The sequence below is a fragment of the Rhinatrema bivittatum genome, chromosome 4 (assembly GCF_901001135.1).
Source record: "Rhinatrema bivittatum chromosome 4, aRhiBiv1.1, whole genome shotgun sequence".
Classification (NCBI taxonomy): Eukaryota; Metazoa; Chordata; class Amphibia; order Gymnophiona; family Rhinatrematidae; genus Rhinatrema; species Rhinatrema bivittatum.
In genome coordinates this window covers 450,024,768-450,048,476 of record NC_042618.1, presented here as the reverse complement: position 1 = coordinate 450,048,476, position 23,709 = coordinate 450,024,768, and the positions used below count along the sequence as shown (strand labels likewise).

At 45.9% G+C, this 23,709-nt stretch overlaps 1 protein-coding gene across 1 annotated transcript in view; it reads left to right on the top strand.

The window, feature by feature from the left end:
* The window catches only part of C4H12orf29 (chromosome 4 C12orf29 homolog), a 60,484-nt gene extending 54,734 nt beyond the window's left edge, over window positions 1-5,750 (top strand). Inside the window, exon 7 of the mRNA XM_029601667.1 lies at window positions 4,970-5,750. Within this exon, the coding sequence (XP_029457527.1) occupies window positions 4,970-5,188 (219 nt within the window). The 3' untranslated portion in view covers window positions 5,189-5,750. The remainder of the gene's footprint in view (window positions 1-4,969) is intronic.
* The last annotated feature ends 17,959 nt before the right edge of the window (window positions 5,751-23,709 follow it).

Genomic DNA, 23,709 nt, shown 5'->3' with positions numbered 1-23,709 from the left:
CCTCCGCTGAGAGGACATCGTTTGCTACCGTAGTATATATGACACCGGGTCTTGATAGAGAATAGAGATGGTATTAATAAGCTGGCTTGGAAATCCAAAACGCTGTAAAACTGAGAACATGTAATCCCACGACACACGCTCGAAGGCTTTCTCAGAATCAAACCCCACTGCCATAGATTCAATATGTGAATAATGAGAGGTTTCTATCGCAGAGAGGAGCCTGATAACATGAGCCGCTGCATTCCGACCCCCAACAAACCCCACCTGATGCGGTGATATTATCCGTGGTAAGACTGCATTTAGTTGAATGGCTAGTATACGTGCATAAAGCTTTAGGTCGCAGTTTAAAAGAGAGATAGGACGATAAGAGGAAGACTGGAATGGGTCCTTCCCTGGTTTAGGTAGGACCATTATAGGCTTTGTTAAAGTGAGCAGGGAAACATTTTTCTTCATGGGCATGATTAAAAAAGGATGCCAGGGGGCCCACTATACAAGAGCACAAAATCGTATAGTACTCAGAGGTAAGACCATCTGGTCCTGGAGATTTGTGGTTTTTGCTTGTTTTGATCACCTCTCGTAGTTCCCCTTCTGTAATGGGTCTACTTAGAAACTTTTGTTGGGCATTAGAGACTTGGGGCAATTTTATATCTTGGAAAAAGGATTCTTCCTCCTCTTCCCCCCATCCTGTCCCCTCAATAGAGCCCTTCAAAAAATAAGCAGACAATTTCACATATTTCCAGACTTGTTGTAACCTGTGTTCCATTTTGAGTCTTCAATCCCCCTATAAAGTTTTTTTTCTGTTTTATCACCACAAGCCTCGCTAAAAGTTTACCTGATTTGTCCCCATGGCGGAAGACATAGTGCTCCGAGGCTTTAATGGACTTTTGTGCTCGTAAATGTAATTGGGCATTTAAAGCAGCTAGACAAGCCCTATAAGAGGCCATATGGGAAGGAGATGGGAATTCCGCTAGCACTTCTTTGGCAATTTGAAGCTGAGTCTCTAATTTAAGGATTTCAGCATTTATTTTTTTCCGTTTGGCAATGGAATACGCTATGATGTCCCCTCGGAGCACCGCCTTGCTCACTTCCCAAAACAGTGAGGGGTCAGCACAGTGCTGCCCACTGTTTTTAGCATAGTCTTTCCACTTCTGTCTGATAAACTGATGGAAATCTTTATCTCCAGCCAAATGCCCCAGAAACTGCCAGACCTTCGGGTTTTTCCTGGCTGTGGAGAGCCAAAAGTCCACCCAAACCGGTGCATGGTCTGCTTGACTATTGAACCTACCTCTGCGACCTCTACTTTAGCAAATAAATTCTCAGTTATAAGAATGTAAACAATCCGAGACATTGTGCTATGGGCTCTCGAGACATGAGTATATTCCTGTATAATCTGTGTAGTATTCGCCATACATCCACCAGGCACAATCTTTTACAGAACATTACTACCCCTGACTCTAACTTCCTTTTATAGTTCTTAGAGATTTGTGATTTGTCAAAGGAAGCATTGAAAACACAGTTAAAATTGCTGGCAAGAAGCAGTTCACCCTGTGATTTAGTCAATAAGAGGTTAGTAACGTGTAACAAAAGCCTGGTCAGGTTTATTCGGCGCTTATATGTACAAAAACACATTTATTCTAATTTGCTTCCATGGAAATATCCTAGGCTATTTTGGGAAGAAAGTATTTCAGAGTTCAATGCCATCTGCTCATATCTCTGCTTATCATTTTTATACAGTACAATATCTACATGACTGTATACAAAACTAAAATGTTTCCTTCAACCAACCGAAAACAGAAATTATCCTCAACCGCTTCTAGATATGAAAAAGTATTCGACGTTGCCTTCATTCTTTCTATGAAAAATTTGATGCCATATTGTGGAGCTCGACACATGCTCTGATTAAGAGCCAGCAATATACATGCAACTATGAAAAGTTGGCAGATGTACCTTGTCTGGGGAAGCACTTTATTGGAGAAAAGCTTAGAGAGAGGATCACTCAAAGAACAGAATGTGGTGGTACATTCTCTCTCAGTGAGGCCCAAGTAACCATGACCTTCACGATACTCCTAATCTTACAAGAGGCCATACTTCCAGAGATGCCCATGCCAACCCTATCAAAGGTACCAGCTTCCGCCTCTTCCAGCTCAGTAACACCAACAACTGCTGACTTGTTCTCATCCGTGTGAATGCCATCAACCTAAGGCGATGCAGCAGGCCCAACAAAAATCTGGGCCTAGTTTTTGATCCTTACAAATGTTCAAAGGTCACCTTCTCCAGTGGGAAGGAGAATCCAGGTCTTCCTGGAAGAGTGGCCCCAGATAACTAAAGACCACTGGGTCCTCAAAATCGAGAAATTTGAATACAGTTTGTATTTCTCTGGCTACCATCTCTTCCTCATTGTTCAGCCCTCAGCCCAGAACTCTCACTTAATGCAATTCTGCCTGGAAATGGAATCGATTCTTCATTAGCTGACAATAGAGCCAGTCCCTGCACTTCAACATCGACAGTGATTTTACTCCGGTATTTTCTCATCCCCTAAAAATCGTGGGGAGGAAGGGATTGAGACCCATTCTGGATTTGAGAAGCCTGAACAAGTATCTGCTCTAAGAGAAATTCAAAGAATTCCCTCAGCACAATTTTTCCCTACAGCCAGAAGGATGCACATGCTCAAATACCAATCAATGCCACCCACTAGTGCTACCTTCACTTCAAGGTGGATTCTTCTCATTATCAATACAGAGTACTTCCCCCTTCAGTCTGTCAGCAGCTCTGAACATTTTCACCAAATGCCTGGCTGTAGTAGTGGCACACCTGCAGCATCAATAAGTCCAAGTATTCCTGTACCTGAAGGGTTGGCTAGTCACAGCAGCTCTCAAGAGGACGGATTAGTCTCCCTGCAAAAGATTATTCAGCTTCTGCAGAAGTTGGGTTTTCTGGTGAATTTCAAGAAGTCAAATCTAGTATCGACTCAGAAGATAAATTTTAATGGGGTATGGATAGATTCATTGCAGGAGAGCATTTTTTTACCACCAGAACAAGCAATCACTATGAGATTGCTCATTCACGAGTTACTGAAATTGTAGCACTCAATGGCCAGAGCGATTCTGGTTGTTAGACCATATGGTGCCGTCCATTCATGTAGTTCCACTTACCTGCTTCCATATCAATCACCTATAGTAGGATCTGTGATGTCAGTGGGACCAACTAACTTAACCCTTGTTATCCATAATACAAATTTCCAGACACATGAAATTGGAATTATGCTATTGATTGAACCCCCATGTACTTAGGGGGAGACCACAAAGTAGATCTCCCTCTATCAAGTAATCTTAGTGATAGACACTTCCACAAAGGATCTTTTTGAACTCAAGAACTTGGTCTCTTGAAGACAATCACTTTCAGATCAGTCTTCTGGAATGGAGCGCAATAAGAAGAGCATTCTAAGAAGCATTCTAAGAAGAGCATTCTAAGAAGAGCATTCTAATTCAAACTGACAACTAAGTCGCCATGTTTTATGTCAACAAACAGGGAGGCACAGGGCCATGGGCTCTCTTCTAGGATGTGCTAAAGATCTGGCAATGGCAGGTAGGAATTGAGCTGTTCTACAAGCCACCTATTTTTCAGGCATTTCCAACACTAACAGATATTCAGAGTTTTCCTTCTACACGAGTACAATTAACAGCCACCATACTATTCGACTTATGGGGTCTACCAATGGTCGACCTGTTTGCAATAATTTTATAAACCACTTAAAAATGTGCATGTATCATTCACTATTTAAAATTTTTGTCCATATATTTGCTGTATTAATGTTGACATCATGTTTTCTAAACAGCACAAGACAGTCCTCAATTTTCAATTGATGCTATAAAAACGACACGTTACAAATTGATCAAAAAGCTTACTGCAGTAAACTTTGTAGCATCAATTGAAAATTAAGAACATAAGAAATTGCCATACTGGGTCAGACCAAGGGTCCATCAAACCCAGCATCCTATTTCCAAGAGTGGCCGATCCAGGCTACAAGTACCTGGCAAGTACCCAAAAACTAAGTATATCCCATGCTACTGATGCTAGTAATAGCAGTGGCTATTTTCTAAGTCAACTTGATTAATGGCAGGTAATGGACTTCTCCTCCAAGAACATTAACTGCACTAACCACATCCCCTGGCAACAAATTCCAGAGTTTAATTGTGCATTGAGTGAAAAAGAATTTTCTCCGATTAGTTTTAAATGTGCTACATGTTAACCTCATGGAGTGGGCCCCTAGTCCTTCTGTTATCTGAAAGATTAAATAACTGATTCACATTTACCCGTTCTAGACCTCTCTTGTTCTGTTTAGAAGACAAGGACTGTTCATGTTGTTAACATTAATACAACAGCAAGTATATGGACAAACATTTTAAATAGTGAATGATACGTGCATACTTTAAGTGCTTTATAAAATTGAAATAAACATATAAAATTTGTTTTTCCAACATGCTGATAATAGCTTAATTGGAAGGAAGTTGGTGGCTAATGATTATAAAGACACATGCAGTTCATTACCGGGTGATAATTGACATATATGAAACCTATAACCTACAAACTCGTCCAATACAAATTTTTTTTATTCACTATTTTTTGTATGTACATGAAATGGTTTGAAATATAAGATTTTAAGATTTTCATATTTAAAAAAATTAAATTCAGTAAAATGAAAAGATAACTTTTTTTGAGAGAAGAATGTGTTGGGTATTAAGCAATATTTATTGGTATCACCTTCATGTTGTGTTTTGTTCGGTGTGGTGTATTAAAAGGAAAATTATGGTATCCTTCCTTTATAATGGTACAATTTTCTGTATATTTTGAACAAAGCAGCTTTCCATTCATTTTAAGATTTCAAAATGTAAGCATCCTGTGGAACACTTGATTGGAACAAAATCTGTAACATACACAGTATATATTCTGACATTTTTTTTTCTTTCAGCTCCATCGTCATCACCTTGGTTTGTGCTGGCCAGTTCCAGAACCATATTTGTGTTCCCAACCTGTTGTTATCAATGTTAACCTGACTCAATATGAATATGACTTTGAATCCAAATCTTTATTTAGTCTCTTTGCAAAGAGGACTAGTCGGACATACGATGGACTAAAACACATTAACTTTGAGGAAGAAAGAACAGAAGAAAAAGTGAACAAATACTAGCCTGTAGTAGCTTCTTCCCTACATTCCGTATAGTCTTAATTCTAGAAGGACACAAGTGAAATGTTTGACGATAGCAAATGTAACAATAGCAATATTTTGGATGCATTATCAAGAGCATGGTTTGTAATTCACCAGTTTCTCAGAGGACAAGTAGGATGTTTTGAATCCTCACAGGTGAGTGACATCAGACAGAGCCACGACTGAAAACTTCAACTTCACAGTTTCTAGCTCCTTTCAGAAGCTCTGAGTATGTGCAGATTTGTCCTACGTCAGGGGTGTCACTCAGACTCTGAGTTCCATTTTTGCTGTGGAACTGCCTGGGTCAACATTTATTTTGAGATTAACATCTCATTTAAAAAAAAAAAAAGTGTTTTTCCATGTGGGCCCTTCTAGTTTGATATTTTCATCTCTTTCTCGTCTGAGTTAGGCTTTTTTGTTTAAGCTTTCCATTGTTGCATCAGTCAAGCCTTTTTTTTTTTTTTTTTAAATTCAATATAGTCATTTGATTTTGCATCTGCTATATTTTGTCTGACATTCATCAAAAAGAAGTACCCGAAGCGCAGCTGTCTTGCGTCTGTCACAGTTCTACAGGACAAATGCGTGGTTGTGCCTTTGTGTAAACACACCTCTTGGGATACTCCACATGTGGGAAGAGGACTCCCAGAGGTTGATGAACCCGGCTATAGCTCATCGAAAAGCTCTTTGGGTTGGATAAGTTTGAGCTATTAGCATTGACATTAAGGGGACCAGAAGCTGCACAGATGCTGGTGGTACAGCAAGTTTGCTTACCGTAAATAGCAGGATGAATCAGCCATGCTGTCTTGGGCTGTCCTTTCAGGCCCGGGGGGGCGGAGCTTCTCAAAGTTGTTACACAGAGCTTTGCTCTGTGCAGCTGTGCGAGAGTTCCCGCGCTGGAGAAAACAGATTCTCCTAAGTCTGTAATTAAGTAGTAGGGTGAACTCCTGTATTTTGTAGGTCATCTGTCCAGGGAGGTGGGTGGGATCGCATGGCTGATTCATCCTGCTATCTACGGAAACACCGTTTACGGTAAGCAAACTTGCTTTTCCCATCGATAGCAGGGCTGAATCAGCCATGCTGTCTTGGAAGTCCCAAGCTAGCGTCACGCCCTAGTTGTATTTGTTTGGTCTGAAGGCGTGACCATGAATTGTGGACAGAAAGACTTAGAGTTCACTTGTGAAGAGTATCCAGTATTGCACGACCAACTCTGGCATCTTCCGCTGTTTGTTGTGCTATGCAATAATGCGATATGAAGGTATGTAACGATGACCAAGTTGCTGCCTTGCATATTTCAATGGGTGGAACTTGTTGTAAATGTGCGATGGACCTTGATATCGCTCTCACTTGATGTACTTGAGGATTTGATGAAAGTTGGAGGTCTCTCTTTGCGTAACAATTTTATGCATTGTACGATCCAGCTGGAAATTGTTCTTTTGGTTACCGGTAATCTGGGAGAATTGGGATTAAAGGTAAGGAAGAGCCGAGAAGGTCTGTTGTCTGAATGAGTCCTGTGTTTGTAATATGCCAAGGCCCTTTTACAGTCTAAAGTGTGGAGCAACTTTTCACGCTCGTTATGATGTGGTTTTGGATAAAACGTAGGTAAGACAATAGACTGATTAAGATGAAAGGCGGAGATAACCTTTGGTAAGAAAGAAGGATGTGTGCGAAGTACCACCTTGTCATGAAAAAACTGTAAGTAGGGAGTGTAATGTACCCAGTGCTTGAATCTCATCTACGTGCCGATGTAATTGCTACTAAGAAGACCGCTTTCCATGTGAGGTACTTCATATGTGAAGAATCCATAGGCTCAAATGGAGATAACATGAGTTGTTCCAAAACTATATTAAGGTTCCATGGAACTGGTGGTTTAGTTGTGGGAGATCTAAGATGGGATAGGCCAATCATAAAACGAGAAACCATTGGGTGCGTAGAGATGGATCTCCCATCAATATGAGAATGAAATGCAGCGATTGCACTGAGATGAACTTGTATTGACGCTGTTGCTAGCCCTGCTGAATATAGTGAATGTAAGTATTCCATGAGGCGATCCGGCGGGCAATGACGTGGGTCATATTGATGAGATGCACACCATGTCGCGTAACGTTTCCACTTGAAGTGGTAATTCTTTCTGGTGGATGGTTTCCTAGCCGCCAAGATGATATCCTGCACCGAGCTGGGTAAGCCCATGTTTGTCAATATTGCCCGTTCAATCTCCACGCTGTCAGATGCAAGGAGTTGTGCATTGGATATAGGAGGGATCCCCCGTCTTGTGAGAGGAGATCCTCTCGATTGTCCAGTGGAATTGGATGATCTATAGAGAGGCGGAGAAGGTAAGTTACCAAGGTTGCCTCGGCCATGCTGGAGCTATTAAGATGAGATTTGCTTTGTCTTGTATGCATTTCTGAATTGTCAGAGTGAGAAGAGGAATCGGTGGGAACGCATATAGCAGGCCTTTTGTCCAGGATATTGGGAAAGCATCCTCTGCTATTCAAAGCTGGCTGTTCCTCAACGAACAGAAATTTAGTACCTTCCTGTTGAGTTCTGTGGAGAATAGGTCTATGGTCGGAATTCCCCAATGTGCAAATATGTCCGCTAATTCTTGATGTAAGGACCATTCGTGAGGATGAAAGATTCTGCTTAGGCGATCTGCCCGTGTGTTGGCTATCCCTGGAAGGTATGTTGCTTGCAGGAGAATGGATTGTTGCTCTACCCATTCCAGAATTGTGAGTGCCTCCCTGCACAGGGTCCAAGAACCTGACCCTCCTTGTTTGTTTATGTAAAACATGGCTACCTGATTGTCTGTATATACCATTACTCGCTTCCCCCGCAATTGTGTGCAGAAAGTCCATAAGGCATTCCGTATCGCCTGAAGTTCTAGGAGATTGATCTGTAACGTGCTTTCTTTTTGAGACCAGCGACCTTGTGTTTCGAGATGGTCTAGATGGGCTCCCCACCCTATGTGGGAAGCATCTGTTGTTAGTACTGTGTTGTGTGGAGGTGTCTTGAAAAGTGCACCCTTGGTTAGTGTCTTCGTTCGTAACCACCAATTTGTCTATTAGCATCCCTGGTGTTACTGATATTGATTGAGACAAGGGTTGATTATGTTGAGACCATTGACTCTTTAGACCCCACTGTAGTCGTCGAATATGAAGACGAGTGTTTTGTACCATGTATATGGCCGCAGACATGTGACCTAGAAGAGTCGGTATTTGGCGTGCTGACATCTTTTTTGTAGATTTTGTGTTTCGAAGTAATCTCTTCAGGGTATTTGCTCTGTCCTTTGGAAGGAAAGCTCTGCCCTGATGAGTAACCAGGTGAGCCACTATAAATTGTAGGGATTGAGTTGGTGTAAGATTGGACTTTTGGAAATTGACCACTAGGCCCAAAGTTTGAAGACAGTGAATCGTTTGTTGGACCTGAGTTTGTAGTGTTTGTGGGTTTGACGCTACGATGAGCCAATCATCCAGATATGGAAGAATGTGTATATGTTGTTTCCTGAGATGGGCCACCACCATTGCCATGCATTTTGTGAAAACTCTTGGTGCAGTCGCTAGACTGAAGGGCAAAACCTTGTATTGATAATGTTGGCCCTTGCACTGAAAACATAGGTATTTCCAGGACGCTGGATGCATTGGAATATGGGTCTACGCATCCTTCAGATATAGGGAACACATCTAGTTGTTTGGTTGGAGGAGGAGTAGAATGGACTTTAAGGATACCATCTTGAACTTCTCCTTTACTAAGTATTTGCCTGAGTTCTTGTAGATCCAAGATTGGACGTAGCCGTTCCATTTTCTTTGGAATGAGGAAATATGGGGAATAAAACCCTTTGTTCCATGAGGAACGGGGTATATGTTGTATTGCTTGTTGATCGAGTAGATGGATAATTTCCTGTGATAACTGAAGGTGATCCCTTATGGTAATCTTTACAGGATGTAGGTATTTGGGGGGGGGGGGGAACGAGGAGAAAAGAAGACGGTATCCGTGGTGTATGATGTCCAACACCCAGCGGTCTGATGCGATATGTGACCAGGCTTGGGTAAAGAATTGTATCCTCCCCGCTTTGATGGTAAGAGAAGAAGGTGGCCTGTGAGGTTCAAAAAGACACCTGAGTCTTTGATGTAGACACTGCTGCTGGACCCTGTGTACGTTGGTTTCTAGGTCTACCTCTCCTAGGCTGTTGTTGAGAGACTTGTGGTCTTTGTGGCTGCTGGTAAGTTGATGGCCTATAGTGTATATATGGGCAATACTGTCGTCTCTGGAATGTTTGTCTCTTTGGTTGAGAATAAAACTTCCTACTTGAGGAGGAATAAGCTGGAGGGTTGACCAGAGATTGTACTGCTACCGATTGCTCCTTTAATTTGGAAACTGTTTCTTGGAGCTGGTTTTCAAATAAGTGATCCCCACGACATGGTAAATTCGCTAACTTGTCGTGAACATCCTCTCGTATGGCACTTGCTCTAAGCCATGCTATTCTGCGTGCAGCTATTGCAGAAGCAGAGGTACGGGAGGACATTTCAAAGGATTCATAAATGGATCTTAAGAGATGATGCAAGCCCTCTTCCATGTTTAGTATTGGTTGAGGCATGCCCAAATCTTCTGCCGAAGTCGGTAGAAGAGTTTTTACTTGTTACAGACAATCATAAAGGTATTGTACTATATAAAATTGGTGTTGTCCTATATGGGCTGCAAGCATGGAGGATTGAAAAACCTTCTTTGCAAAATCATCAATACACCTATGATCTTTACCAGGTGGAGTATTGGAATGGGATCTTGTTTTCTTTGCCCTCTGTAATGCAGATTCCACCACTCTGGACTGGTGCAGAGTGGCGTAAAAGGGTGATTGTTTCATTTTATATTTTAAATCAATTTTCCGAGATACTGGGATGATATTGTGCGGGGTTTCCCACGATTGTTCTAAGACACTGTCCAACACCTTATGAGATGGTAAACTAGCTGGTTCACTGGGTAAGTCAAATATCTTTAAAAGATCCAATGTGTCTGATCTGGGATCCGGTGTTTTCTGGATTTCCAGATGAAGAGCCGTACCTGCTTTCTCAATAAATTTTGGATATGCCAGATCTTCTGGTGGTGAGTAAGGTTGTTTATGTTCCTCTTCTGGATCTGATGGGTATCCTGTTGAAAATGTTGGAGATGAAGGATCTGAATGTGGTTGTTGAGGTAAATTAACCGGACATGGTTACTTTGGTAGGTCTGGCTGTGGTAATAGTGGCTCTGGTAAAAGTGGTATAGCGGGAGCAGGAAGTGTCGGAGAAATGTGCAATGGAGGAATTGAGCCCTCTGGAGAAATTGGTGGAGGCAGAGGGACCTTGAAATTTTCCTGCAAGGATGTCATAAATCCTGACAGTAGATTCGAAATTTGTAATAGGGTTTGTTTGGCCTCCTCTGGCAATTGCGGTGTTGCCCCTTCGTCCGGAACAAAGTGCGGGGCCGGTGATGGTTCAACCAGTGGAATATGGATGTCTGGTATACATCCATGTTGTAATTTTCTTTTCTTATGCGCAACTGATGGTTGGTCCACGTATGAGTCCCTTGAGGAAGAGGAGGAACTTAAAGATATAGGAATGTCCTCCTCCATGGACGACTCATATGGTCCTTCTGATGTAATGCTAACCTGTCTGGTCCTCTGACCGAGGGTAGGAGTATCTGGATGCGAGGAGGAAAGACTTGGTGACCTTCTTGTTACTTCCCTTTGCATATGTTTCCTTTATGTGAGTGTTTTGGCTCACTATACTTTCCACAGATGACTCTCTGTTTCTGGGTTTCGATTTGTGTTGGTGGTGATCTACCGATGAATCTCTAGAGGCATAAGAATGCCTTGTATGGCTCTTGTGTGTCGATTGATGCATCCTTTGTTTTGGCCGTGTTATATCGCACTGTTTTTGCGTCGATAATTGCGTCTGCATCGATGGGTGCGTCGATGCAATAGATTGCGTCTGTTCTGGTGGACGCTTTTGCATCGAAGGCCGTGTCATCATCGACGCATGTGCCTGTGTTGATAGATGCGCTGGCGTTGAATGCCGCTCCTGCGTCTGATGTGATGTCTGTGTCAAATGCCGTTTCTGTTTTGACTGCGCTGGTGTCTATTGTTGTGCCGGTGTCGAATGTGTCGGCATTGACGCTTTTGTTGAAGGTGGTATCTCGGACGCCTTCGTTGAAGCGTTTTAGGGTTGGATGGGAATTGAGTCCCTGGATGAAGGTCCCATCGACACGGCTCTCTTATGTCGTTTGGGCTGGTGTGTCACCGGTCCCGGCGACGAGTGAGACTCTGTAGTCGGGGCATAAGAGCCCTTGGCCAGTCGCAGTCTGTCTATCTTCTCAGCCCTCAAACGATGCGCTCTAGGGGACATTTTCCCCGCAATGTCTACAGGACTCCTGAATGTGGTCTGGTCCCAGACACACATAACAGGAATCATGCCTGTCTGTGAGCGACATTATCTTCCCACAGGTGCATGGTTTGAAGCCCGATGGCCTGGGTTTCTTTTGGGGAGTTGAATCCATTTTAATTTTTTTTTTTTACTTAACTAGTGAAGAATTGAAGACTCGCTGAGGAGAGTTTGAATCTCCGCGAGCGATCCCGCGCGTGGAAAAAACAGACTGAGGAGAATGTTTTTTCTAGCGCAGGAACTCTCACGCAGCTGCATAGAGCAAAGCTCTGTGTAACAACTTTGAGAAGCTCCGCCTCCTGGGCCTGAACGGACAGCCCAAGACAGCATGGCTGATTCAGCCCTGCTATCGACGGGAAAATCAGTATTGAGGAAGCAGCATCCTTCATCAACATCAAGTGCAGTGAGGCTGAGGGGACAGAGCATCCTCTAGTTTGTCCCACCTGATGAAAACGATGGTATCTATTTCATCAGTATTGACACTGAGGGATACTGATGCAGAGATATTGATTGACGGTGCTGCTCAATGTAGGGTGATGAGAAGGTGGGAGACCTTGGCTTCAGCCATACGTCCTCCCAAACATCCCTGCAACGAGAGCTGCTCACTTTTGAGTGAGGCTGGGGAAATAAGACAGCTTCTGAGGCCCAAGCCACAGCCACCAACACACCTCAGGATTTGACCTCTCCTCCTGTCTCATACCCTGATTTGGCATTGGCAGTTGTCGAGGAGGTACTTAAGAAGATCAAGTGGCACTGGAGTGCCAGCTGGCTCAATATAGTGTAGCTGTATTGACATCGATGCAGACTAAGATTTGACCTATCCTAGAAGCTCTGTCCACTGGCAGCTATGGCATAGATACCAGAAATTGGAGGGACTTCAATATTGGTGCTACCTACACTGTATAATCTCCAGTGCTTTGGGAGAGGAAAGCTTCCTTGACACACCAGGATCCATTGAGGTCTATGGTGCCCCTCCACCTCAAGTCATTTCAGAGGTGGTGTTGGTGCGAGGTGTACACTCATCACATCACTGCTCCAGCCCTCAGACACAAACAGTTGGTTTTCCCTCCACAGGAAAGGGATCCTTCCTTTTTTGACTCTGAAAAGGAAATGTCTAACATTCCATTTGATTTGGAGAAGATAAAAACCCATGGCTCAACTTCTGGATATCCTCCAATTTTTTTTAGTTCCCAAAGGAAAAGGTGGCAGTGCCAATCCATGATATCCTTAGGGAAGCATAGATGAGGATATGGGAAAACTGCTTTTCTGTGTCTCCACTTAACAAGCAGGCAGACATAATGTATCATGTACAAAAGGTCCTGGATTTGACAGACTATTTCTATACTAGCCTGTATTCCCTGGCGAAAGAGTCTTGTACCCTTGATGCTTTTGGAAGAAAGTGTTACCAGAATCGTATGCTGACATCTCATATAGCATCCTACCAACTCAGAGTCAATACTTGTGGAAATTTTCTGGAAAAGATCAAAACCCTCTCTTGCATGATCTTCCTCAAAAAGGCATCTGCTAAAGGGTCAGGAGTGTGGAAAAAAAACTTGGTTTGTTTGTCCTGTGATGTTTTTGAGATGGCATTGAACGCCTCTGCTGTAGGACTTGACGCTCACAAACTGTCATGGCTACACGCTTTTGACCTTAAAACAGATGTGCAAGACAGGCTTGGTGACATGCCCTGCAAGGGAAACTGTCACTTCAGACAGAGAATCCAAGAAGTGGTGGATCAAATAAGGCCATGGCTCCAGGCTTGACTCTCTGCAGTCACTTCTGACCCACCTCCACATCATCCAGGAGATACTTCTTCAAAGAGATATTTTCTGCCCCATCATCCACAGGTTCCATGGCTCTTGACCCAGATAGCAGAAACCCCAGACTACTTCCCAGCCAATTCCCAGGATGGAGTTTAGACTGATTCCAGAAAGACAATTGTCAGTATCCCACTGTCCATTGCAGGGAATCTCCCTCTAGGGGAAGGTTAACTTTTTATGTAAACCATTGGCCTAGTATTAAAGTCAAGACAGCTAGGTTCTCACCATCATTCAGAATGGATACAGAATATATTGGGAAATCCACCAAATTGCCTACTAAGAGTATCACTACATTTCTCTGCATCAGAAACTGTAGGGGGCACTAGTAAGCAGTGGGTATCAACAGTCAGTAAGAGCAAAATCTAATTTTTATTGTATGATATCTTACAATAAGGAACAGTACAGTTTACCAAACCATGTAGAGTAAGCCTCCAGTTTAGAGTTCTCCAGCTGTTAGTCCCTTAAATACATCACAGCCCCTAAACTTAATCATCAGTGGGTTAATTTGTTTGCATAACATGTTCCAACTGGTTAGCATAATTTATTTTCTCATATATATTAATAAGACTACATTCTGTAATTTATTTAAAAATTGTTAATTCTGTTACTTCCAAGCTATTTGTCCAGTGAGGATAACACAGTACACTCATGATTTCTTAAGTTGAGCCCAGAAGGCAAACGTGAAACTTAGTGCTGACCTTTGGCATACCTTTGCATTCTGGTTAACCTTCAGTATACCTCTAGCACTCAGCCATGGCTCTTTTCCAAGTCTCATCAGTTCAGTAGTATTATGCTGCTTTTGTCTTCCTGCTTCTTTGTTGCCACCAACTGGTCTCTCTGTAGAGAATCCCTCAAAGCATCCTTACATTTCTATTTCTAAAAAGGAGCTGCTCTCCCTCATGGAGACCAAAGCATGGAAGCAGTCCCACCAGGGGAAATAGGGTGGGGATTTTATTCAAAGTATTTCCTGATGCGAAAGAATACATGAGAACTCTGTCCCATCCTAGACCTAGGTCTTGAACATATATTTAGTAAGAGAAAAGTTCAAGATTTCCCTAGGCACCCCAGTTCCCTTTCTACACAAAGGAGACTGGCTATGCTCCTTGGACCTAGAATGTGCACACCCACATAAAAACATTCAAATCAGAGGAACTATCTCAGATTTGTAATAGGGACGCACTACTTTCCAGTATCACATCCTGCCCTGGGCCTAGCATCTGCATCAGGATTATGTATAAAACTTCCCCCGGTTAGGAGTTTGTCATGTAAGACTCTAAAATTGGTCTTTTTCAGTGTTGGTTCCCAAATTATGGATCAGTCTTCCATTGAACAACAATGTAGGCAATCTAGAAAAGCCGTGAGCAAACGTAAGAGAATAGATGCCAAAGAATGTCTTTCAAAATCTTTAATGGCTGGAGACATGTGAAACAATAAAACTGCCCGACTCAGGCCAAGTTTTGCCACTCACCAGTGGCTGCCTCAGGGGCTTATGAGAGTTATATCAAATTTCGAACCAATGTAAAAATTATCCTTGTATGCTATGAATGATCAAAAGGAATCCGTGGCACAAAAAGAAAATTAGGTCTTACCTTGGTTAGTTTTCGTTCCTGTAGTACCACGGATCAGTCTAGACTCCTGGGTTTTGCCCCTCCCCCCACCCTCTAGCAGATGGAGACAGAAGTTTACAAACCAAACTCCGCCTTATCTAGGCTGGTGCCACCTACAGTCTGGCAGTCTTACTTAATGTCAAAGCAGATGAAGCCCCAATACAATATCAAAGGAACTATATACAGTAACCTAACAACCAAAACCACAGGCTCAACTATCCCCCAAATGGGACCAGAACCCGAGCCACCGATAATGAATAAACAGAGACAGAAAGGACAGAGAGAAACCGCCACAACACCGGACTCTCCCTCTTCACAGCAGAATCAACGGGTGGGACTCTGGACTGATCCGTGGTACTACAGGAACGAAAATTAACCAAGGTAAGACCTAATTTTCTTTTCCCTGTACGTACCCGGATCAGTCCAGACTCCTGGGATGTACCAGAGCTACCTTACTTGGGGTGGGATCCGGAGAGTCCCACTCTGATCACCCCGGCCCCGAAACCTCCGCTGCCGGAAGCCTGGACATCCAGGCGATAATGACGAGCAAATGTATGCAACGATTTCCACGTTGCTGCCCTACAAATCTCTTCCGTAGATATATAGTTGCACTCCGCCCAGGACGTAGCCTGGGAACACGTTGAATGGGCCTTTAGACCCACTGGAGTAGACCTGCCCTGCATTAGATACGCCGAACTAATCGCCTCCTTCAACCAGCGGGCAATAGTAGTCTTGGACGCCGCCTGACCACGACGACCGCCCCACAGCACAAAGAGATGGTCTGACACCCAAAAGGCATTCGTAACCTCCAAATAATACAACAATGCCCGTCTCACATCTAACCGACTCAAGTCTCGATGACCAGGGTTCGACCTAACCCCCTCCGGAAATGAGGGTAGTTCCAAGTCTGATTGAGATGAAACGCAGACACCACTTTAGGTAAGAAGGACGGTACCGTACGAAGCGAAACTCCCGAGTCCGTAATCCTCAAAAAGGGTTCCCGACAAGACAAAGCTTGGAGCTCCGAGACCCGTCTCGCTGAGACAATCGCTACCAAGAAAACCACCTTCAGAGTCAAGTCCCGAACGGTAGAATTGCGAATGGGCTCGAAAGGAGCGGTGCACAACACCTTCAACACCAAATTCAGGTTCCATGACGGACAAGGAGAACGGAATGGCGGACGCAAATGTTTAGCCCCGCGAAGGAAACAAACGACATCTGGATGGGAAGACAAAGTCACGCCTTGAATTGGACCCCGCAATAAGGCAAAAGCCGCAACCTGTACTCAAAGGGAACTACAAGACAAACCCTTAGTCAATCCATCCTGGAGAAAACGTAAAACCTCCGGCACCGAGGTCCGCGTGGGCCTTAATTCCTGCGCAAGACACCACGTCTCAAAAACCTTCCAGACACGCACATACGCTAGGGACGTGGACGCCTTGCGGGACCGCAAAAGCGTCGAGACAACCGCATCCGAATAGCCCCGTGCCTTCAGCCTATGCCTCTCAAAAGCCATGCCGCTAGACAAAAGCATTCGACCCGGTTGAAACAAACAGGACCCTGATGGAGCAGGTCCGGAACATACGGGAACCGGATGGGATCCTCCAACGCCAGGTTCTGTAGATCCGCGAACCAAGGTCACCGAGGCCACTCGGGTGCGACGAGCACCAAGGGCGCCGGAGGAAGCTCTATGCGCCGTAGTGTCCGCCCGATGAGCGGCCATGGTGGAAAAACGTAGAGAAGCACCTCCGTCGGCCACGGCAACACCAGGGCGTCGACGCCTTCCGCCCCCATTTCTCGGCGGCGAGCAAAGAAGCGTGGAGCTTTGGCATTCTTGAATGTCGCCATCAGGTCTAGGACCGGTGTCCCCCACCGGGCACAAATGAGCTGAAACGCCACGTCCGTGAGCTCCCACTCGCCGGGATCCAGACGATTGCGACTGAGAAAATCCACCTGAACGTTCTCTACTCCGGCGATGTGTGATGCCGCTAGACATTGCAGATGCCGCTCGGCCCAGGCCATCAGCTGTCGAGCTTCGGCGGCCACCGGTTGACTCCTGGTTCCGCCCTGTCGGTTGATGTAGGCCACTGTAGTCGCATTGTCCGACAGAACTCTGACAGACTTGCCTCGAACCAGCGGAAGAAAAGCCCGAAGGGCCAATCGCACTGCCCTGGTCTCCAACCGATTGATGGACCACGACACTTCTTTCGGGGACCACGTGCCCTGTACGGACTTTCGGAGACACACCGCGCCCCATCCATACAGGCTGGCATCTGTGGTGATCACTGTCCATGAGGGAATCGCCAATGAAATTCCCCGGGTCAAGTTGCCTGGACAAAGCCACCAAGCCATGCTGGAGCACGCCGACTGTGGTAGAGGTAAGGGGAGATGAAACTCTTCCGACACCGGGTTCCAACGGGAAAGTAATGCCAACTGTAAGGGTTGCATATGAGCGAACGCCCAGGGAACCAATTCCCGCGTGGACGTCATAGACCCCACCATTTGTAGGTAGTCCCAGACGACTGGCATGGCTTTGCTCAACAACCGCCTGGCTTGAACCTGCAACTTGACCATACGCTCCCGCGTAAGGTACACCATGCCTTTCCGAGTGTCGAACAAAGCTCCCAAAAATTCCAGAGATTGCGAGGGCTCCAGGTGACTTTTGGCCCGATTGATTACCCAGCCAAGTCTTTGCAACAAGCCGACCACTCGTTGGACCGCTAACTGACACAGGCGTTCTGACTTCGCCCGAATCAACCAATCGTCCAGATACGGATGGACCAGAAACCTTTCCTTGCGAAGGTGGGCAGCTACCACCACCATGATCTTGGTGAACGTCCACAGGGCTGTGGCCAACCCGAACGGTAGTGCCTGAAACTGGAAATGCTTTCCTAACACGGCGAACCTGAGGTACCGTTGATGCTCCGCGCGGATCCCGATGTGCAGATACGCCTCCGTGAGATCCAGAGACGTGAGAAACTCCCCTTGTCTCACCGAAGCAATGACCGACCGCAAGGTCTCCATCTGAAACCGGGGAACCCGCAGACACCTGTTGACGCCTTTGAGGTCTAGTATCGGCCGAAACGTGCCTTCTTTCTTTGGTACCAGAAAGTAAATGGAGTACCGACCGCAGCGAAGCTCGTGGGACGGCACTGGAACGATCGCGCCTAGCTCCCGCAAGTGACGAATCGTTTCTCGCAGCGCCCGCCGTTTTTCCGAAAACCCGCACGGCGATACCATGAAACACTGAAGGGGCCGCTGTACAAAATCTAACGTGTAACCTTGACTTATCACCTCCAGGACCCACTGATCCGAGGTGATTCTGGTCCACTCCCCGTAAAACCGCGCCAGCCTGCCACCGATCGCCGGAACCGAGGAGTGGACCGGCAGCACATCATTGGGAAGGCTTACTGACCGGCGCCCCCGTACCGGTCCCTGGTCTGCCAAAGCGGCGCCCGCGAAAGGACTGAGCGTATGACTGCTGCCGGGAAGCATTGTGCCGAAAGGAAGAAGTTGACCCCCGGGAGTTACGAGGTCTGCAACCTCCCCGAAAACGGAATCTCGAAGCTGGGGTCCCCCTAGACCGCGGTCTATCCTCCGGCAAGCGATGTACCTTGTTCTCGCCTAACGACTCAATCAAATCTTCCAACTCCTTCCTGAAGAGCAACTTTCCTTTAAATGGCAGTGACCCTAAACGAGCTTTAGACGACACGTCTGCCGCCCAATGGCGCAGCCATAGCAAACGCCGCGCCGACACCATAGCACACGCCGAGGTGCGAAGCAAATCATAAAAGGCATCGGCGCTATAGGCAATCACCGCCTCTAAGCGACTTGCCTGCAGCTCCTCCTCCTGCAAGAGAGCTTCATTAGTGGAGAGCTGCTGAGCCCACCGAAGCCCTGCCCGCAAGGAGAAATTGCTGCAGATAGCCGCTCGAACCCCGAGAGCGGAGACTTCGAAGATCTTCTTGAGCTGTACCTCCAGCTTGCGATCCTGCAAATCCTTAAGAGCTGTCCCACCCGTCACCGGGATGGTGGTCCTCTTTGTAACAGCCGCCACGGCCGAATCTATTCTCGGGACTTTGAACAGCTCGAGCGTGTCCTCCGTGAGTAGATAAAGTTTATCCATGGCCTTGGTGACCTTCAACCCCAAATCTGGGGTGTCCCACTCCTTGAACAGCAAATCAGACGCTGAAAAATGCAAGGGAAATGCCGACGGAGGCCCCCTAAGACCCAACACTACAGGGTCCGTGCGCCCGAATTGGGACTCCTGCTGTGGTAACTCAATGGCCAACTCCCCCAGGATAGCTGGTATTAAGGGCGCCAACTCGTCCTGTCGAAACAAGTGCACTCCTTTAGGGTCATCCCTGTCCCCTGAATGGGAAGCGATCGGACCAATATTCCCCTGATCCCCGTCCCCCTCAATGCCCCTTGGCTGGGACGGCGGATCCTGCTCGTCCGGCTCATCGGATTCCGACTCGGTATCAGGGTCCCCCCGAGGCGCCCCCAACCGGAGTGGCCGGGCCCCCCCCGGGGGATCCGATACCGGTGTGGGCCTGGCCCGCTTTCTGGGCTCCGACCCCCGGTCCGCGCCCTGCGGGCCCCGCTCTCGTTTCCTGGCCAGGCGCCTTGCTTTGAATGCCTTGTGCATCACAAGCACAAACTCAGAATTAAAAGAATCCGAAGAGCTGTGATCCGGCTCCTCCTCCGGATCACATCTGGCCGCGGAGACTTGTCCCCCTCAGAGACTGACCGCTGAGGGGACAGCGCGGGAGGACCATCCTCGCCGCCCCTCGCTGCCGGGGGCGCCGAACTCCCGGGCCCCGACAGAAACAAAATGGCGGACTTTCCTGCCGCCAGCTTCAGAGAGCCCAAAATGGCGCCTGTTCCTGCGCTCCGCAGGGACGGGCCAGCCATCACCCCGGAGCCGCGGTCCACGCCTGCCTAGCTCCCCGCGACGTCTCCGGAGTAGCCGAGCCTCCTCCTCCCCCCGAAACGCAGCCCGAACAAAGGCTGTCACGGGAGAGGTGCCGGGCCGCTCCGCAGGCCCTGTATACCGGCCGCCGCGGCATGCCTCCGTATCACACAGCACACTGCAGCACCCTTAGAACGGACACCCGTGACTCCCCCCCCCCCCCCGCAAACGCAACGCAACGCCCGAAAACGGAAGGGACAGGGGAGAGAAGAAAGACGACAACAAAACTTTTTTTTTTCTATTTTACCATTCGCTGCCGGGTCCACCTGGGGGGGAGTGAACCGGGCTCCCCGGTGTCACCCCCAGGACAAGAACAAGCACTCAACGCTGGCAAGGGCCCCCAGCCCACCTTCAGCGGCCTCAACCCCCAGGGGAGCCTGGGAGGAGGTAAGGGCGGACCTGCAGGCACCCCACTGCGGTCTCAGCCCCCTACTCACCTATCACTCAACAATTCCTAAACCTTAACTTTTCTATGTTTTCCTTTTTTTTTTTTTTTAAACTAGGCCTTAGCTCAGACTGTAGGTTTTGCACCCTCTCCACCTGCTAGGAGAAAGAAGAAGACTGCTAGACTGTAGGTGGCACCAGCCTAGATAAGGCGGAGTTTGGTTTGTAAACTTCTGTCTCCATCTGCTAGAGGGGGGGCAAAACCCAGGAGTCTGGACTGATCCGGGTACGTACAGGGAACATATCTTATCAGGAAACAAGTAGCACATAAACACTTAATGGCTCCATGCACTTAATGGTGCCTCATATGTGAGCGCTGTAGGTCGGCAATCACAGTCTCCGCTCATGGAGGATATCCAGAAGTTGAGCCACTGAGGCAGCTACTGGTGACTGGCGAAACTTGGCCTGAGTCGGGCGGTTTTATTCTTTTACATGTCTCCAGCCATTAAAGATTTTGAAAAAGACATTCTTTGGCATCTACTCTCTTACGTTTGCTCAGTCTTCCATTGGACATCAGGGAAGAAATGGACCTGTTTGAGATTTTGGTGTAAAATAAAAACATGGTTGATGTTATCAGAGCTTCTGAATTAAAACTTGGTATGCTCCTAAGGTTTAGGGAGTTGAGGGCTGAGTCAGCAGGTCTGTTCATTGTGGCTATAAAATTATGTGATAGTTAAACATGTACATTGCTTTGGAAAATTTTCTCATAAAATTGGAAAGCGATTAATACATTTTATAAATAAATGCCTAGCAGTGCATATGTTTCCATGTCTAGACAATTGGCTAGTCAAGAATACTTCTTAGAAAGGTGCAAACTAATCTGTGTGCAAAGCCATTGGGGGTACTAGAGTTGCTAGGATTCATCATAAATTATCCCAAATCTCATCTGAGCTCATAGGAGCTCTACTAGATACAGAAAGGCCTTTGCCTGAGTTGTACATGTAACACCTTTTGATATGTCTTTGCATGAGATGAGGCTAATAGACCCTAAGATCATAGTGGTTGTAGGCCACTCAAGTTCTTAAGAGATGGGTTATCCAAATCAACCAACAGCTGAGGGACTCACTATCCTCATAGCTGATCCCTACCAAATTCTTCCCATACAAATTGTACTTTTAACAGAAACATATAGCCTTGCATAGAGAGCTCGTGTACAGGGGCTCCATGCTTAAGACTTTTGTCTACTTAGGAAAATCTTGATCAGATAAATTTGCTAGTGGTAAGGGCAATTCTGAATGCTCTACAGGTTTTCAGAGATCAGCCAACAGTCACTGTAGTCTGACAACCAGGTAGCTATGTTCTACCTAAACAAGTAGGGGGAACACGATTGTACCTCTTGTACTGGGAGGCAATAAGGATGTTGAACTGGGCTATCTCACAAAGAAAGACCCTTAGAGCCACATACCTGCCAGACAAGGAGAACACCCTGAGCAGGTACCTGGAAACACAGGGGGTCCTTGGACAGGGGAGTAGTAAACCAGATAGTTTGTGAATAGGGAACAACCAACATGGGTTTGTTTTTCCTTTGAACAAGAAAGTCTCTTTTGTTTGAGAAGAAGGTCAAAGGACAAACTATCCTTGGTTGTCCTATCCTCAGGTTGGGGAGCCTTGTCTTCTGTAGGTATATCCTCCTATTCCTCTAGTGATGAAAATTCTCCTGAATCTCTAAAGAAACAAGGGAACTATGATTCCAATAGCGCATGCTGGCTAAGACAGTTTAGTTCCCTCTTCAAGGCTTGTCCATCTGGGATCCAGTTCAGTTGGGATATTCTCCCACACCCACTAAACAAATCGGGGAATGATTCTCCAACCCTACATAAAGTCCTTAGCCTTCACAGCCTAGATGTTGAGAGTAATACTTGGTCCCTTGAACCTGCCAGATGAGATGTCTTGGATCATTTTGGCTTCTAGAAGAACCTCTATGGGCAGGTCATTTGGTTTTAAAGTGGAGGATGTTTGCCTTCTGGTGTGAGGGATAAGGTCATAGATCAGGGGAGGCCAGCTCCAGTCCTCGAGAGCCACAAACAGGCCAGGTTTTCAGGATATCCTTAATGATATGCATGAGAGAGATGTGAATGCACTGCCTCCATTGTATGCAAATCCATCGCATACATATTCATTGAGGATATCCTGAAAAGCTGGCTTGCTGTGGTTCTCAAGGACTGGCATTAGCCAGCCCTGTCCTAGATCCTTTCTTCTGCTCCACGCACAAACTGCATGATTACCTTTTACATTTCTGAGTTTGGTTTCAAAATTAACTCTGGGGGTCATTTACTAAACATTTTTCCCATAGATTCAGAATGGGAGAAAACATTTAGTAAACAAGTCCATCTGTTAGGGTTCTTCACCTCAGTGCAATTAGCACTTACCACTTTTACCTATCTTCGTATAGCCATTAGTTGTCAGATTCATGTGAGACTTGCTTTTATTAAAGGCCCCCACTAAAACCACCTAATGTGTCTTGGGACTTCAGCATGATACTATCCCGGCTGATGAAAACTCCCCTTTTAGCCATTAGACTCCTGTGAGCTGAAGTCCTGACCTGGAAGGTCATATTTTTAGTTGCGTTCACTTTAGCACACAGTGAGCTCCAAACCCTAATGACTTAGCCACTTTTACAAAGATTTGTTTTTATAATAGAATGGTTCTGCATAGGCATACCAAATTCTTTTAAGATAGTATCGAATTTGCACCATAACCATTCAATTGGCCTTCTAATATTTTTTTCCCCAAGCCATATGTCCACAGGCCATACACAGTTTGGATTGCAAAAGAGCCTTGGGTTTCTATCTAGAGTGAACTGAAGCCCTTAGAAAGTCCACCCAGCTTTTTGTTACTTTTGACCCAAGTAGACCTGAAATTGCCATAGCCAAATACCCAGTCTAACATATTGCTTTTGTTTTTTTTCCTGTTTTTAACCTGGGCAGGCTTGAATGTAGAAGGGCATATCAAGACCTGTGGTATTAGAGCCATGGCAAAGAGATCTGCAAAGCTGTAATGTGAAGTTCACGCCACACATTCACATCTCATTGCTGTTTGGGATAGAGACTCCTGCCACAGCTGTTGGTCAATCCATTCTGAAAGATTTATTTGAGGTTTAGAATGCAACTCCATTTTCCCAGAGCCCATTCTTTTTATTTCCAGGTATCCTTCTTAAATACATTTTCAAAATGGCTTGTTGTCACTGTTCATGTTGTATTTCTCCTTTTGTATTAAAACCATTCTGTAGCTAGAGATTCCCCACCTGTGAAAA